At 43.2% G+C, this 17,237-nt stretch overlaps 1 protein-coding gene across 1 annotated transcript; it reads right to left on the bottom strand.

Moving 5' to 3' along the window:
- Positions 1 to 839: 839 nt before the first annotated feature.
- virma (vir like m6A methyltransferase associated) lies at positions 840 to 16,864 on the bottom strand. Its single transcript, XM_046045439.1, has 27 exons — positions 16,737 to 16,864; positions 16,179 to 16,291; positions 14,680 to 14,766; positions 12,975 to 13,023; positions 12,736 to 12,898; positions 12,468 to 12,587; positions 10,824 to 11,033; positions 9,532 to 10,262; positions 8,555 to 8,692; positions 8,213 to 8,439; positions 7,570 to 8,097; positions 7,303 to 7,457; positions 7,124 to 7,206; positions 6,788 to 6,881; positions 6,296 to 6,684; positions 5,676 to 5,831; positions 5,330 to 5,565; positions 5,000 to 5,249; positions 4,685 to 4,902; positions 4,416 to 4,548; positions 4,088 to 4,228; positions 3,830 to 3,984; positions 3,418 to 3,514; positions 2,723 to 2,889; positions 2,243 to 2,592; positions 1,347 to 1,493; positions 840 to 1,237 (listed from the first exon to the last, which is right to left on the bottom strand). Exons 1-27 carry the CDS (start codon positions 16,797 to 16,799, stop codon positions 1,017 to 1,019), a joined length of 5,421 nt encoding a protein of 1,806 aa, XP_045901395.1. The 5' UTR covers positions 16,800 to 16,864; the 3' UTR covers positions 840 to 1,016.
- Positions 16,865 to 17,237: the final 373 nt, after the last annotated feature.

The raw sequence follows: 17,237 nt of genomic DNA, 5'->3' as shown, positions 1-17,237 counted from the left end.
GACTGAATGTATCACTATCAATGTAATATTAAACACTAGCATGGTTACCTGGATGTCCTGGTGCTGCAGTTGGCAATTCTGACTCGAGGGTAATTTCTGTACTTTTCAACCTGGACTTTATTTTCCCATGTTTTTGTGTCTTATGTGACTAACTGAGACAACATTTTTTGAAATTGGTTCAGTATTAAGCAAATGCGCTGCAGTCGGCAACAGCGAGACAGGGCCGCAACGTAATCGGGGCACAATTGCCCCGTCAAAGTAAGGCCACCAAAGTGCTTGTTTTTACCACTGACAGGCTCAGATTCTTATTATAAGGGTCAACATTGTGTAAAATGATCCCTACAGAGACAGAACTTTTTAAAGAGGAAGATCCTTTTTGTTTAACCAGAAACAGTCACTATATCGTTCTCGTCAAAGCCACCATTGAATAAAAACAGTAACTTTTCCAGGTCCAGCTTGAAAAGTAGTTTTTAAGTTAAGTAAGATATTTTGGGTTCAACTTTGGCTGTACATATTGCACCTCAAATACATCTTTTGTCACCACTTTGACTCATTAAACACAATGAACAACTTCTAAATAATCTTTTAAAAACAGGCTGCAGTGCAGTTTAGAATTTTTATACTAAATTCTTGTAACTTGGAGGACCTTTAATGTTGTGTAATTTTGGTCCTTCAGTGGTGTTGAAAAAAACATTGGTTGAGATTTCACTTTTTTATGATACAGGTATTAGGTGTTTAAAAAAAATCTTGTTTGCTGAAGCATATGACAGATGATTGTCATCACTGTCTGCGTTACTTAATTATTTCATCTGGTGTTTGTTCAAAAAACAAGTGTAAGCTCGGTTTATTGGACCTTTATTCTCTGAATACAACTCATGATAACAAAACATAAAACATCAACTCAGAGTCTGTACGTCATTGTGACAACACCATCCCACCACGTTTCCGTGAAGACAGTAATATCCTGATTGGTCCATATGCTGCCATGATAGGCTACAGTCAGTTCCCAGGTGAATTTACCTCGTGAAGGAGCGCACATGTCTGCCCCTCCCACCCCCACTCCCTCCCCCACCGCTGAACTTGCTCCCCTGAGATCCTCGGCCTCCACCTCCCCCACCGCCTCCTCCGACATTGCCGCCGCCGCCGCCACCGCCGCCTCCTCCACCGCTAAGCCACGACAGCCCGGCGCCTCCTCTGCCCCGTGGAGCTCGGTCCCGTGGGGCCAGCCGATACGCACCTAGCAAACAGAGATGGAGGAGAAAGAAACAAAAGCACGACATTTTAAGTACAGTGTGCAAAATAGAGCTAAATCAAGCAAAACTTGTGTGTGGGTGTACACTTCATACTTGCGGGAGGTTGTCTGGAGGGCAGTGGCCCACGTGTGAAGTTGCTCTGGCCTCCGCGGGGTTCACTGTAGGTTCCTCTGTGGGTGACAGCAGGAACCTGTCCACTCCACGATGAACCACGGCCTCCGTCTCTGCGAGCATAGTTACCTAGAGAATCAAAAAGAGAGGATTTATCTCCCTCTACTGGCCAACAAGTGGTTCTGACCTGCAGCATGTACAAACCCCAATCTACTACTAAATACACTGTCCAGTAAACTAACAGTTTGACAGACAAGAAAATCTTATTCAAGGTCCACTCTCTAGCATAGCATGACCTAAGTATAGTACCCTCATCATGTGCAGTGTTTCCCATACAATCATTTATTTGTGGCGGCCCTCCACAATATCTACTCTGACCGCCACATAGTGATTTTCTATATTTTTTTTTTTACCAGGCCTATTTAAAATCGTATTTTATTGCAGAGCGCCACAGCGCACATCCTGTCTCACATCCCTCTCTCTCTCGCTCTCTCTCCCTCTCCCTCATGAACACAGCTGCACAAAACTGTCCAATACAATGCTGTCAATGTCAAAGAAAAATTTATTAGCAAGCATGTAAGGAGCCTAGCTAATAAGGACAGCTAAGTTAATGTTAGAATACAGCTGGGGTTTTGAGGCTAACATGCTGTATATAGCAAGTAGTCAATATCGACTGCATTTTTTAAAAAGCTGGTAAAGAGGATCAGTTATAGTATTCACCAACATCAAAGGGACAGTCTGGGCAATTATTGTAAACACATTGGCAATTTTGAACAGTGTATTTGAAGACTGTATCATATTAACTGAGGCTACAAGTCATAAACAGGCCTGTATTTTATTTTTCCCCAATATGATTGTGTGTGTCTGTGTGTACGTACCGGACAGCAGTACACCTTTAGGTTGCGGTGGAGTGAAAAAGCGAGTCTGGCTGTGGAATGTGCCTCTGCCTCTGTTGCCAGTGAACAGTCCTCTGGTGGGGGGTTTGGGTGAGCTCTTGGGGGGGCGTTTAGGGGGCAAAAGTCCAAGAGGCGTCGTAATGTCTTTAAACTCTGCTGCCACAAAGTCATCCACGTGCATACTGGGAGGACGGGAGGTGTTCTGTTTGCGCTGGCGGAAGATATCATGCGGTCGGCAGAGATTCTGTCCGAACCCTCCTCGACCACCACGGCCGCGAGGAGCAGCCATGATGTGGGCTCTCTTAGCAGGCTCAATGTAATCTGATTTACCGCTGCAGAGACAAACGTCACATGACATCAAGTCATTTGCGTTAAAACAAAACTCAGTATGTTAGTTCTCAGTTCAAAGAATAGATTTTTTTAATTACAAATTTAATACGCAACCAAACACAGTAAATATACCTTGATGTAATAAACGTCTCATGCTTGTGCTTGCCCAGTCGGAAACCTTTGGTGGTCTTTGTGTGACCAGGAGAGGAGGGCTCAGACAGGAAGGAGCGCTCTAGCTCTGCCTTCAGGTCCAGTTCTGGACAACATTCCTGAGCGAGACCCACCAGATCCACCTTGACCTGCCACACAGATATAGTGGTAATCAGTGTCCAGCCACATACATACAGACAGACATAGGGCTTCATAACTGTACATGATCAAGCTTTCATTACACAATTACAGATCAGCAAAGTTGGGAGAGAAAGAAAGAAACATTAAAGGTATATTTGGTAAAATGAAGCAATAAATGCAGTTAAAACTACTGTCACTAAAATTGAGGGTTAGGAAGTCTGGTCTGAACATGAAAATGCTTTAATTCATCGGGAATCAGTGTCTAACATGTGGACACATCTCTGGTTTAAAACAGATTTTCACACTGTACAGACCATGTCTCAAGGCTGTCACCATAGTAATGTGGCAATTATGCAGTAATTATTTATTATTTGAATTTTGTAAGAATAAGAATAGTAGCACAGTGTAACATTCTGGCTGCCGGCATTTTGACCAAATACTGCACTGAAGAGAAAATAAGATCATTTAGCAAAAGAAATCTAGATAATAATATCTGCTATTGTGTCTTGAAAGTGCATGTAAACATACACACTTACTGTATCAATGTCTGTTTCTATGTCATCAGTGTGGAAGGGAGAGAACCACAGAGTCTTCAGCTGCTCATCCAGAGCTTCTGACAGAATGAACACTGTCCTATAGACAACACATAAAGAGGCATGATATACTTATATATACTCGGTTCCTTTCATCTTCCACAAAAGTGATGCAAGAGGCACATTTTAGTGAATCATCTGTACAAAGTTTTGTTCTAGTTCCAGAGAAAGATGCAGGTAATGTAAGTCATGTTTACACCATGTTGTTATGAATATATTAAATTATTCTGTTATTTTAAAGATACATTTTGCTGGCTGCGATGTTAACTGCCTCAGTGTGACTCATGATGGAATGAAGAAAAAACTGATAGAGAAAAAAAATTTTAAATGTCACATGATGTACATAATTTTGTACCTGTGATTAAACTGGGCTGCAAGCGTCTCAGGTGCTGGCAGAGTGGGCTCAGTATCAGCTGCAGGAGGTGTGTCTGTGGCCGTCTCTAGCGTCTGCCTCAGAACAATCACGTTCTCCAGCATAGTCTCCAATGTATCATCTTCCTTACATAGTTTCTACAGACAAACACATAGACACGCAGTTACAGAGTTAAGTAAAATACCAAGGCAGCGTCAACTCTCACTTTGCAGATATTACACATGGGTGCATGATTTGTACCGTAATCTGTTTCTCTAAAGTGGGGAGCGGATGGGACTCGGACTCTTCCCACTGCAGCAGAGATTTCATCTCGGAGCCAGACAGCAACCGTGGAGGAGTGAAAGCACACTCCTCGCTGGACCCCTGGCCCTCCTCTACACACTGGATTAGAACAGAGATCTCACAATTAGTCTCACAATTATTAATTTAGACACACCTCCCACATGCCTAGGAATTCATACTTACAAATAAGCAGGTCTACAGTTACATTGACCGTATATACACTTTTTGTACCTATGGTATTTACTTCCTTGCGAAACAAGAACTGGCCTAAAAACCGGGTACTGACCATTGTTTCTGTGTTGACGATCTGTCTGAGGAAGTCGAGCAGAGCCGAGAGCAAATCTGCTGAGTCCTTGTTGAAGGCGAACACCAATCTCTTCAACAGCGAGTACAGATCTGCACCATGTTTCTTCAGAGCGCTGAAACAAAGATTAAGTGCACAAATATAAGTCTTGATTGACCATGAAAAGGACATTTTTCCTTGTCTAAAGAGAAGACATTATAAGCGGAGACAGCGGTAATGCCAAGAAACAAGAAGAGAGCGTTGCCATTTACACTTTGAGGTGGTAGAGTCCATAGTCGTGCTCGGTGAGGAATGTCAAAGTCCTGATACAAGTGAGGAGGAGTGGGAGACTGCTCTCTGAATTCCCCAAAACCTCCATCAAAGCGTTGCACACCGATGACATCATCTCTCGCCCTGGAAGTGCATTGGCCAGCTGCTCAGCCTCTGACAGACAGCTTTCACCAGGTGGAGACACCACCAGAGAAATGTCCTGGTGAAGATGGAGAGTATTTTTTGGCTTTATCCTTTTCCCTGTAAGGACTTGTTTACATATATATAGTGAACTTTATGTTCACTATACTGCTTACCTGGTCACACAGTGACTGTAACATTGTCCCCACTAGTTCACTGCATTGCTGCTGCGGTAAGGAGTGGTCAGTTGGAGGAACCAACAGAGACAGCATCAAGGGGAACAGATCTGCCAGTTGCTCATCTCCAGACACAGAGCCAGACAGCAGGTGCAGTGCTGCGCTCTTACAAGCTTTCTGCGACACCAGAGCATCCGTCAAAGAAAGCAGACGCAGGACTTGGCCCCAGCACACACCTTTCCCCTCCGGCCTGCAGTAAGCACATTGCATACACTTACAATACAATTCAAAGCTTAAATACAAACAACTGTGTTTTTTTCCCCCACTCACGGCTGCAGCTCCTCCAGCAGCAGCTCCAGCAGGGTCTTCATGACGAGTGTTGCAGTGGGTGAAGAAAGGTCTGCCAGCTGAACACACATTCTCCTCAGCATGGCCAGAAGAGGAGGGCAGCTGGTGACACACACGCACCTCAACGCCTCAGAAAACACTTTCCACTGCACCCGTATGTGCATGCTCCAGAGCTTCCTTGTGTTTAGGGCTATAGCCACATCTTGGACTGATATTACCTATGGAGCCAAAGGTTAAGTAGTATTAGTGTGTATGCCAAGACAACAATCATCAGTAGGTGAAAGGACGTACAAGATAGATGGGTCACCATCAGGATAGAGTGAGTTACCTGAGTACTCTGCATTGGGAGTGGAAGAGGCAGGAGCTCAGACAGCAACGTCAGACCAGAGAACAGGCCTTCAGGAGCTTTAAGCAGTGAACCCAAAACTTCCTTTAGCATCAGAGACCAGGTGTTACTGGCCAGAGTCTCTTCTGTATGAGTCACCTGCATCAAACACACACACACTGACTAAGAATAATGACAACTAATGATATTTTTAGCACAATATTTCTTCAAATCAATCAATCAATCAAAATGGATTTATAGAGCACTTTAACAGCAATTGCGAAGTTGCACAAAGTGCAGTGTACAAAGGTTAAAAGCAAACATCAATTTACAGGTTATCACATACATATAATGTATACAGTTAAAACACTAACAAATGAGTTCCTCCAAGTGTCATCCTCAAGGGTCAAAAGCCAGATGGAAGAGATGGGTTTTAAGACAAGTTTTAAAATCAGGCAGTGAGGAAGCCTGTCTAATGGTAAGAGTAAGGGCATTCCACAGTTTCGGAGCTGCCACCGCAAAAGCACGGCCCCCTTTAAGTTTGTGACGAGTTTTTGGCACTCTCAGGAGAAGTTTGTCAACTGACCTGAGCTAAACAAACAGGGTTTTGGTCATTTACGCACCTTTTCATTAACACCCTGTGTAAAGGTTAGCAGCACATCGACGATAAGCGCCTGCACCCGGGTCTCCTCTCCATCTAGACGTCCAGACGCCGGGATGGAGCACACTATCATGTGGAGTGTCACCAACACGCTGGCCACGCGGGTGTCCCTGAATTGGAAAGCTCCTCCACGTAGCAGCTCCATCAGCATGGTGCGCAGCAACCGCAGTGTGCTGATGCATATACTGAGGATCATGCAGCGCTGCGGCGTGGGGCCCATGTGTCCATGCACACGCCATGGCTGCAGCAACACGCTGCACAGCTTCTGTAGGACACGCACACACGTATCCAGACCCTCGCCAGAGAACAGCTGGACCCCCGCAAGACTCCACTTAAGATCCCTCTGCTGACCTAAAGAAAAGGAGGAAGATGTTGTATAAAAGGCACCCAACAAAGAAGATGAAAAAAAAAGAAAAGCATTTAGTTTCTGTCAGCTGAATGAAGCTGTTTTTACCCTCTACAGCAGGTGGGGGGCAGCCAATGTGATTAAGGACCCTGAGAGCAGTGACCAATCCAGTTCCCTCAGCAGTCAACACGTTTTCCATATTCTGAAGAGAAAACAATTTTTGAGCCAGTCAGACCTGTCAGTGAAGCTCTGTATTCAACAAATATAACACAAAATGTTCCTGAAAGAAACTGATTAACCCAGCTTTCAATAAAAAAAAATTATAAACTGCACTCTGTGAGGCCACTCCCTGTATGTTAGGGTAGGATGAGAGACCTTGATTATATAGGAAGATGAAAGCTCACCCAGTTACTGAGAATGAAAACGTGAGCAAGAGATCTGTACCTGTTTGATGTAATCTATGAGGATGGGAATGCTACCAATCTCAAAGCGAAGTTTTTCCAGAGGCTCCAGCCATTTGCTAAGCTCTGAAGCACAAGGGAAGACCATAACATTAATAATCAAAAAACACAAAAACTGTCAAATATGGCAAGATACTTTAATGTGACAGTGGTTATATTTACCCTGTAACTTAGCATTGGAGTCATCAGCTTTGACTATGGCGAGTAGTGGGGCAGCGTATTGTTCCATCATCCGCAGTTCATTAGAGCTCTGCACTACCACTAACACCAGCATACAAGCATAGTTATATGTCACTGCTTTGCGAGCTTTGGCCTCACTACAAGAAAAGAAGACAAAAAAGGGAGAATGTGCTTAAAAATTTCTGCACAGGCCTGAAATAAAACCACGTCATACAAAAAGAGACGCTTTAGAAGAGAAGAGAGCTGTACCCATGTATGTCCTTGCTGTGGTGCTGGAGGAGAGTGACCAGACAAGACAGGTTGTTGTCCAGGCTGAAAACATGGGCCACAGCACTGCGGCCAGTCTGCGTGAAGGTCATAAGGTAGAGCGCATGGAGCATGCCCAGAACCTCTGCGTTGTCACCTTCCTCTAGCCCAGCTCCTCCGTCTCCTCCTGTGGCCACATGGCTCATGAGTTCTGAAATACCCTGCAGAGCATGCAGTGCCTGCATTAGCCACACGCCGAAGCCCTCTTCACCGAACCCGGGCCCTGTAAGACCTCCCTCTCCCCCTGTGAAGGTGGTGTCCTCGACTTCAACTTCTGCAATCGATGCCAGGAGACGCAGCAGCAGGTTGGTCGGAGTGGGCTGGGCGAGAAGGAAGAGCAGACCTGACTGGGTGAGCGACAGGAAGCGAAGGAGCTCTCTAACAGCTTGGGTGACACCTAGGTGACCGGCTGCTGCAGCCGCCGACATCACCACCGCCATGCTCTCCAGGAAACGGCACGCATGCATATACCTGAGAGAGGGGAAAGTATTACAAATTCGACACGATGAGTCAAAACTACATTCAACTATATATATGAGCTTCTGCACTGAGTGAGGTTTGAGATCATATGTGTTTGAATATGTACCTATAAAGTGTTGGGTATGGATCGTCCCTCTCCTGTGGTCCCGTTATTCTAGCAGTAGTTGGGAAGGCTTTCCCAGGTGGCTGCACCATGCAGTATGGGGCCGTCTCAAGCAGGTGATGTAACTCTTCTAAAACGCCTGCCAGCCTATCAAGCTCTGCCTCGGACACAGGGGAGGAGCTTAGCGATGGTTCCTCCTCCATGGGGCTCTCAACGTCCTCCATCTCCTCCTAAGAATCAGGGTCAGTCTTGATTATCATGAAAAATACATAAAAAACATCAATACAATAAAAAATACTTTGAAGTTAATAACAAATATGCTTGTGTGTTTGAGTTTGTGTCTACCGGCTGTGGTTCACTCCATGCTGCTCCTGCACGCTGCAGGTCAACCAGTATCTCGTACATGTGGCTTTTCTGTAATATGGCGTTGCCAGCTGTTATAACCCTCACTGTTTCTTCACGCAGGAACAGCTGGACTAAGCGCTATAAAAAGGACATAATGTTTCATGTCAGATATTAATGAGGCAAAAATTCATTCTTTTTTTCCCCCAATTAGTCAGTCTTTTCTGTAAATGTAAAGGGTGGGTGGTGAGTCCTGAGTCTGAGGCAGACAAACTTCTGGGTCATTAACACAATTGGTTCAATACATCAGTCCCTCTAGGATTTGCAGCCCTTTTTTGTGACTGTTGCAGCATAAAGTGCCTGATTTTGCCACGGCTTTTCTAAAAATTTGCAATATTTTCTAGTGTTTTTTTGCAATGAAATTGTGGGAATAAGTGAAAACTGCTAAGGTATGTCCATCCGTCATCACACACAGGGTCGCTGGGGACTGGAGCCAATCCCAGCTGACATCAGGCGAAAGGGGGGGTACACCTTGGACAGGTCACCAATCCATCGCAGGGCCACACACAGACAGACAACCACTCGCACTCACATCCACACCTAAGGGCAATTTCGGAGACACCAATTAACCTAAGCCTAAACCTAACCATGCATATTAAATCTCGATTCTTTCAGCGCTTGCAATTACAGCTTTGCAGAAAAGTTGCAGTGATTGTTCATAATTGCAAGTTGCACAGGGATTTGTTGAATTTATGTTAATAGTTGTGATTGTGACATCACAATATCCTGGAGGACTGACTGGCTCTCATATGGATCATGGTAGGCTGGGTTTCATTTGTAATTATATTTGTCACTTTGAAAACAAACTCTCTAGCTTTGGGGGGAGTTTCTCATCTGGGATACCTGCTATAGAAATGTAGAAGAGAATCTGGTTATATCAAAAAAGTGTTGAAGAAGTTTGTATACTTTGTGGTGCTAACCTGATAGCCACTCTTCTCTGACTCTCCTGCATGTAGGAAAGCCTCCATGCCAGCAGGAGCGCTGGTCAGAGCACCCAGAGCTCTCAGAATACTCAGCTTCAGTGTGGAGGAGACATGGTCCATGTGGAGCAGCTCCAGAAGCACATTAAGGGCCCCTTCACGCAGCAGCACTGTGAGGCCCTGTGGGCACTCTGCTATGCATGATGCTAGCTTGGCACCAGCTTTCAGTTGTCTGAGGTTAAGAGCAATGGGCTGTGTAAGAGCCATCTCCATACTCAGAGCTTGGAGTGCCCATTGAGCTAAAACTGTTACAGAGTCCTCAATCTCTCCCTCTCCTTGTTTAATTAAATAAGCCAACCCTTTGGTCAGCAGTCCAGGAGCCTCTTCCACAGCAGTCACCCAGCGCGCATCTCTGTCATCTCCAATACTAGCTAGTAGCTCCTTCAGCTGAGCAACCGCCTCGGCCTCCTCTCCACCTGCTGGTCCTTCTGTTCCACCAGGGTCCCTAGGTTCCTCCACACTGGCCTTCTCAAACTGGGTATCAAAGCGGGTCTTGTATGGAGGGGTGAAGTAGAGCAGGGGTCTGAGTTCTCGCTCATACGGGTCATACTGGACAGGTGGGACGGATGCCAGGTCCTCAGGAGTGTAGTCCATGTCAAAGGTGGGCAACTTGAAGCTACCATTATCCAGGTCATCCTCGTCGCTGGAAATCTGCTCATAGCCATCATCACCTGAAAGGGCGGGAGAGACGAAAGAGGGGAAATTTGACAAAAGTGATCTATTATGAACAAGATTCTTAAGATCCTTCAAACATTCATTAAATGTGTGTAAAACTGAGGAGGCCAGTGACTACTAAATATGCCCTTGCTCATTCACAAATGTATACACGGACAAACCTGCTCTCACGTGGCAGCAGCACTCCAAACATGCAGGGTTAGTTTGACATGCAGGATGTGACTACAGCACAAGCATCAGCTATTGCTGTGAGGATGTGTGAGGGAGACCGCCACACGACAGCTTATGAATGCTGAACATAAGCCTTCAGAGTAGCCCAGAGTGGGCTAGCTGAGAGTTTGGACCATCCAGCGGTTGTAGATGAAGCCAGCATGCCAGAGCACACACTCTCTCGAACTGTCACTCAGTCCCAAATGGATCCCATGGCCCCTTGGGAAAACTGATGAGTTCGCACTACCAAGAGGTTCAGGGCCGGGCGTCCATTTGGGATTACAGACTATCCTACTCTCACAAAATAACTCCCCTACCTTCCTCCATTTCCTCTTCCTCGTCCTCACCCTCATCTTCCTCTTCTTCCTCCTCCTCTTCCGGAGCGCTGCCCTCAGTCCGTACATCTTCTTCCTCCTCCGGCTCCTCCTCTTCCTCATCACATTCTTCCTCTTGCTCGGCATCCGAGTATGTTTCATCAGCAGGCAATGATCTTTCAGGTGACACGGCCTCCAGGTAGTCGTCACGGCCCTCGCAAGGCTCATTTTTGACCACGCCCACTGCAGATGTCACAACAGAGAAGGAAGAACACACAGTTCAGCCAACACAGTGCACATATAAACATGCAAACTATATATTAATCTACAAAAATAGAGGCCTACTTACGCAAAACGGCTTTAGGATCATATTTTTGTTTGCGCATGTTTTAGCCTGTTTATAAGACAATGCTTACACTTGCATGCCAACCATTGTCCAAGGCATAGAAACTTTTTTAAATGTGTTTTCCCACTTGACAGGCAGCCACTGGTTTTCATTCACTGCAGCACATATCTATGCAGAGACTTGCTGCGGATATGTAACCCATTATAGTGAACACAGTGTGCCCCGCAAAATGCGCATCATAATGTCTGCCTAGCAGCTAGTCAAGCACGTCCTCAAAAACACCGTTGGAAAACCACTCTGAGCTGCAGCACCCAGTGACAAGACATCATCTTGCTGCCTCTCCTTTCCCATCCAAACATTAGCTACTCTCCAGGCAGTCAATGGACATAAAGTTGTTACTGTGATGTAGAGACAGAGGTCAGTTAAAACTTTATGAATGAAAGATACTTTTGTTACAGATTAATAACTCACCACTCTGAAACTCTTGCTCCAGTCTATATTGCGAAGCTGGTGAGGGGAACATATACAGCTGAACCGAAGCTGTGTTTACCGGCTTCACATGACCCGCCCTGCTCTGCTTCTGATTGGCTAGTAGTCCTTAACTACGATCTGTGCACGTGCAACTCCCAACATAGATCTTGTAGAGGTAAGATGCATAAAACCATAGCTAAAATGAAGCGTTCAACACACAGGGTGAAAAGAGGAGCTGCAGCAACGTGCAATATGACAAAAAAATATGGTGTAAAAAATTAAACCACGGAAACCTGTTCTGGTACAACCCCTAAATAAGATTTTGAACCTGAAAATGAGCATAATATGACCTCTTTAAGAAAACAGATACAGGTACAGATCCCCGCCAAAATATTACACCATAATCATTTAAATATTTTTTTCAATGAGATTGAGAGTAAATATGTAAAACTGATCATTCTCTCCAATTTAGTAAATAAAAATTAATTTGCAATAAAAAGCAATTCAATATTTTTTCAAAATCGTTCAGCTTTAACATTTAATCAAAACAAATAACTTATATTATAAACTCTAACCAACTGTAAACAACGATGTGAAGTACACAAACTAAACGGAGCGAAAAACAGAGTCTGCAGCTTGCTGTGACTGAGTGAGCGCAACTGATGACAAAAACACTGAATACAGTGACACCGACAAATAAACTAATGTGGGATTTTGATTAAGGAGAACCACTGACATTTAATTATGAGAAGTATCAACCAGGAAGATGCTCAAACTACGGCAGCATCTCTATCCTTGCTGATTAATCAGGATCCAACAGTGGCTGATATAATGTGATAGCACACATGCAGAGTTCTGACCTGTCACTTGGACCTGCTCTTCATCATCATCATCCGGGGGTGGAGGCCCAGGTGGAGTACGAGGCCCTCTGGGAGCTGGTCTGGGTGGGCTGCCATTGTACTGGTCATCCTTTTCCCACTCTAAAATACAAACAAACAGTACAATAGGTTGACGGTTTGACAAGCAAATAAGGTAAAATAACAGATGACCTGTTCATTTGATGTTTCAGTTTCAGGAAGTGGGTGTAAAGGCGAGAGCGTCTGGTAGTTTCAGCTTAATGATACCCACCTTGTTTAATGATCCTCTTGGGCCCGCTTGGCTGTTGGGGGGGTGGGGGTGGAGGAGGAGGGGGTGAGCCTTGGTCATGTCCATGTGAGCGCTCTGCTGTCCCGTACACCGCTACAGTCAGACTGGTGTACCAGCCACGCAGCACCAGGCCATCCGTATTCACCTGCAAAAACAAATTTAGTCATTCACAAATCAACAGAAAATAAAACAAAACATCTTGCTAGTGGAAGACCGTTTACCTTTCCACTGGGTCTGAACACGATGGACTTGTTCTCATCATATTCCAGACTGAGGGCGGAAAGGAAGACAGGGCAGATTAAAACATCAGTGCAACTACACACCAAGTGTATGCTTGTCATTTTAAAAAAAATAAAATGTTATATGTTATGTTATGTTGTCATGTTATGTTTTAATATCACTTGAAATGCTATTAAATACGTGTTTGACAATCATACCGGCCAATGTAAGAAATGATGATGGAAAAACATTATTTTTTCATTATTATTATTACATCATATTTTTCTGTAATATTCAACAACACAATAAATCAAATTAATACAACCTGGATCCAGATAAGCGTCAGTAAATTGATGGATTAACCAATTAAAAATTATGAATTAATTTGAGTTTTTTTTTTTTTTATCGAAACCTGCCCATTATGGGGCGATGAGGCTGTAGCTTGTAACAGTGACAGTGTTTGCCACAGGTCTCATGGCGCCGACTGAAATACAACAATAAAGGATTGAACAGCCTCCACTGTCGACACAATCTCACTTTTAGTTTATAACTGAACGACATCCTTAGACAGCCCGCAATGGGATACAAAAACATTAAAGCCTTCAGCAGACAAGAGAAAATAAATTGAAAACTTTTGTGAATTAAATACTTTATAACACCCCCTAAGCACTTTTTTCAGAAAGCAAAATTCAGTGTTTTCTAAGACATTTCAAGCCCTGCAGATACCCATGAAAGGGTATATATGCAGAAAAAACACATTTGAGATTATAGAGAATTATTTTCTCTCTCTACTTTTGGCTTTCTTATGAGTTACTAGACAATTTAACCTCTTCAACTCTCTATGTATTATTCTGAGAAGAAAGATTTCTTTAGTTGGTATCAACTCATTGAAATATTCAAGTGGTTCCGAGTATAGTTTTAAGAGGTCACAAATCAAAAAGGTTGGGAGCCCACACCACGTAACTGTGATAGATTGGGTTGCAATATGGCCAAGACTCTTTGTAACACGCCATCCAACACTCTCAGACTGTTGGAATTCCTGTCACAAAAAGGCTAAATTACCTAATCTCAAAAAATTAAACAAAACTGCATTATCATGGTTATCTGGATCATCCAGATCTTGATCATCACCTCAGCAGACAAAACAAGACTTTCAGCCAAGAGCCATTTGTCAAAAAAGAAATTTGCCAAATTTGTTTTTGACACTTGGAAGACATCTTTATATCAATCTGACAGGTTTTTAAAAATCTACTGCAACTTTCCCGGCAGAGGTAATAACTTGGGTGTGTCGTATTTATTGTGTTCAACAACTATTACACAATGCACACCTTTAAATACAAGTTTATGTGGTATCTGGTGCTACTGTGCGAATCCTTGTTATTATGAGGTTAGAATGAAGAAAAAGTTCGATTCAAACATTCCACCCTACATCTGTGTCACTGGGGCTTGTAAGTTTAGGTGCTACTTTCAGCAACGGTTGTGGGTGCGGTCGAGTTTCTGGAGAGACCAGTTAGCCAGCATATGAACAAAGACACCTAAATATGGGTGGGTGCGCACACACACACCTCATGACTGGTTCTACAGGTGAGACAGACATCTGCATCTTAAGCACTTTTTAGATCTGACCAGGAAATACAGAGATGGAGGACAGGCTCGGAGGAATACAGAAACAAAATGAAAAAGGGCGAAATTGAAAATCCTTCTGACCTGCCCAGTCTGTGGAACGTGGGATTGTTGGGTTTGGTGACATTATTAAAGAACAGCTCCAACTGGAAGGCATGAGGAGATGTCTCCCTGGAAACACAGAAACACATACACACAGATTAATGAGGCAGCCAAGCTACAATATATGTTCAATCTATTGCAAGTCAATACAACAGTTCTGCCATTACAAAGTTTTTGATGTCCAGTTTTCAGTGACATTGTTGGAAATGTAAATTAATTTATATGTTTATTACCAAGGTCATAGTTAATAATAAATGTGGTGAAGTACGACATTGTATTGAGGTGTATTTAATTTTTTGTCCAGAATTTTAGAAACACCTTTGAATATGATGCAGTCCAGTACAAAACCACCACTGACTATGCACCTCAATGCTAGAACATGTCATTTAATTGACACCTCTGACAGTGTCAACAAAGGCAACTTTATAGGCATCATAACTTTATGGTAGAATAGTTTTTTGGATTGCATTAGATTGTACAGGCATACCTAATAATGTGGACAGAGAGCGTTAAGTGTGAAATAACAGTGAGGCGCTTTTCCATACTGTTTATTCTATTTGTGGTTTCTTGAGCACCAACCTCATTTAGTTGAATAACATATCACATTATCCAACTGGCTCAGTGGGAATCAAGATCGACATAACAGTTGAGCTCAGGTGTCAAACTAGTTTCCTACAGGCACATACATACACCTCAGGTATAGCATATAAACATATCTAGAGGCAACATATCATTAGATATTTGGTTAAGAACTTCCAGCATCTAGGGATACACCAATCTAACCTTTCTCTCCCAATACATTTTCAATACCTGGACTCTGGGTATTTGACGATACCGAGGACCAATCCAATACTAGACCAGTGCACTCTTTTGCCCCAAATTTAAAATCTATATACTATACTTTGCAGCCATCATTTTGATGGGATGTAACATGAGGCAAGGTAAAGCTGTGGCAATTAAAACGGAGCCAGCAGCCCACCATGTATGAATGAATGTAACTGTTTGAATGTTGTAATCAGACTGAGAATTTGTATTTATTTATTTATATTATATATTACTATGAATAGGTCACAATCAATATCCAAACAATCTGCTTAATAAGGTCTATTGCAGAGTGTGGACTGGTAGCTGGAGAGGTGCCAGTTCACCTCTAGGGCACTGCCGAATGTGGCTTTGAGCATACCCCTGAACCCCCAACTGCTCGGGCTCCGTACTCAGTTGCCGGCTTATTAAGTGGACAAATCATAACAAACACCTCTCTGCATGACACAATATAATGGTGCTTAAACAAAAGTACCATACAGCTGAATTAACACCTCTAAATCAGTTTCAACAAAAACTGGACCATATAAACTTCACGAAGGTGGGTTTTATTGCTTGGTTGGTTGATTAGACTGAATTGGCTTCATCTGTGTGGACCTAATAAACTGGCAGTATTACTGTATGTCACTGAGTGTGTGCAAGTGCCACATAGCTCTTACCCAAATGCTCTGTTGTCGGGTACGTTGCTGTGCGCTTTGATCCCTGGAGGAACGACCCGCACCTCTGTGATTAGCACCCCGCAAGGAAAACGCACCACATCCACGTTGGTTAGCTGAAGTGCATTGAACATTACAATTAATACTTTTAAATAATGCAATATCATAGCACAGGCAATACTACAGACCAGAACAGTCCCTGTTGCCCCCTCTAAGGTAAACATGGGCAAGTGGAGACTTTAAAGTTAGCATTAGCCACTTGGCTAACTAGCAAACAAACTGCGAAAGGCTGCGTGACCTTACACGATTGTGTAAATAAAATCATGTTTAACTGTTGTAATCAGTACAACCTGGTATGCAATTAAGCAAGTGTGTAGCGCAATAAAAGCTGTGACTTGAAACGTTATCACAACAACAATGATACAACTGCTAATGTTAGCCATGTTGACATCGTTAGCTTGGAAGTTGAGGCTCATTCTTTAAACTCCTGAATAAAACCGACATAAGGATTGAAACCAGGCAGATCTGAAGTAAATGTACAAGAGGCATCAGAAATACTACCTCTGCACTCTGATGCTTAAACGTATCTAAAAAAAGAAGCTCCGTTGTTGTGTCCCCCGCCATCGCTTTCCTGCTGTCTGTCGGACCCACAGCCTGAACGGTCAGACCGGCGGTGAACTTCCGGGACGGTCAACACTTCCGGAGCATGTCACCTGCAGCATCAACAAACGCATATTAAACACATATAAACACATAATAATGATCAATTAAATCAACACATTATATTATACAAGAGAAATTGTTACACTACTTGATGAATAGTAGTAAATAGAAGTAAAGACAATTATTATGTTTGTTGTTGTTGTTATTATTATTATTACTACTGTTATTGTTGTTTAACACAGGGGTAATCATAGGCTAAGCTATAGGACTAATGATATGAATATAATATAAATATCTTTATATCTAATAACATTGTATATAACAAAAACTTGTTGATGTTTCTCAATCAAACGAGGTTTTGAGATTTAAAATACAGTTGATCATTTCTATTGGGACTTA

This window comes from Micropterus dolomieu, linkage group LG03, assembly GCF_021292245.1.
Source record: "Micropterus dolomieu isolate WLL.071019.BEF.003 ecotype Adirondacks linkage group LG03, ASM2129224v1, whole genome shotgun sequence".
NCBI lineage: Eukaryota > Metazoa > Chordata > Actinopteri > Centrarchiformes > Centrarchidae > Micropterus > Micropterus dolomieu.
The sequence above is the reverse complement of the archived record's forward strand: the minus strand, read 5'-3'. Positions and strand labels throughout refer to the sequence as shown.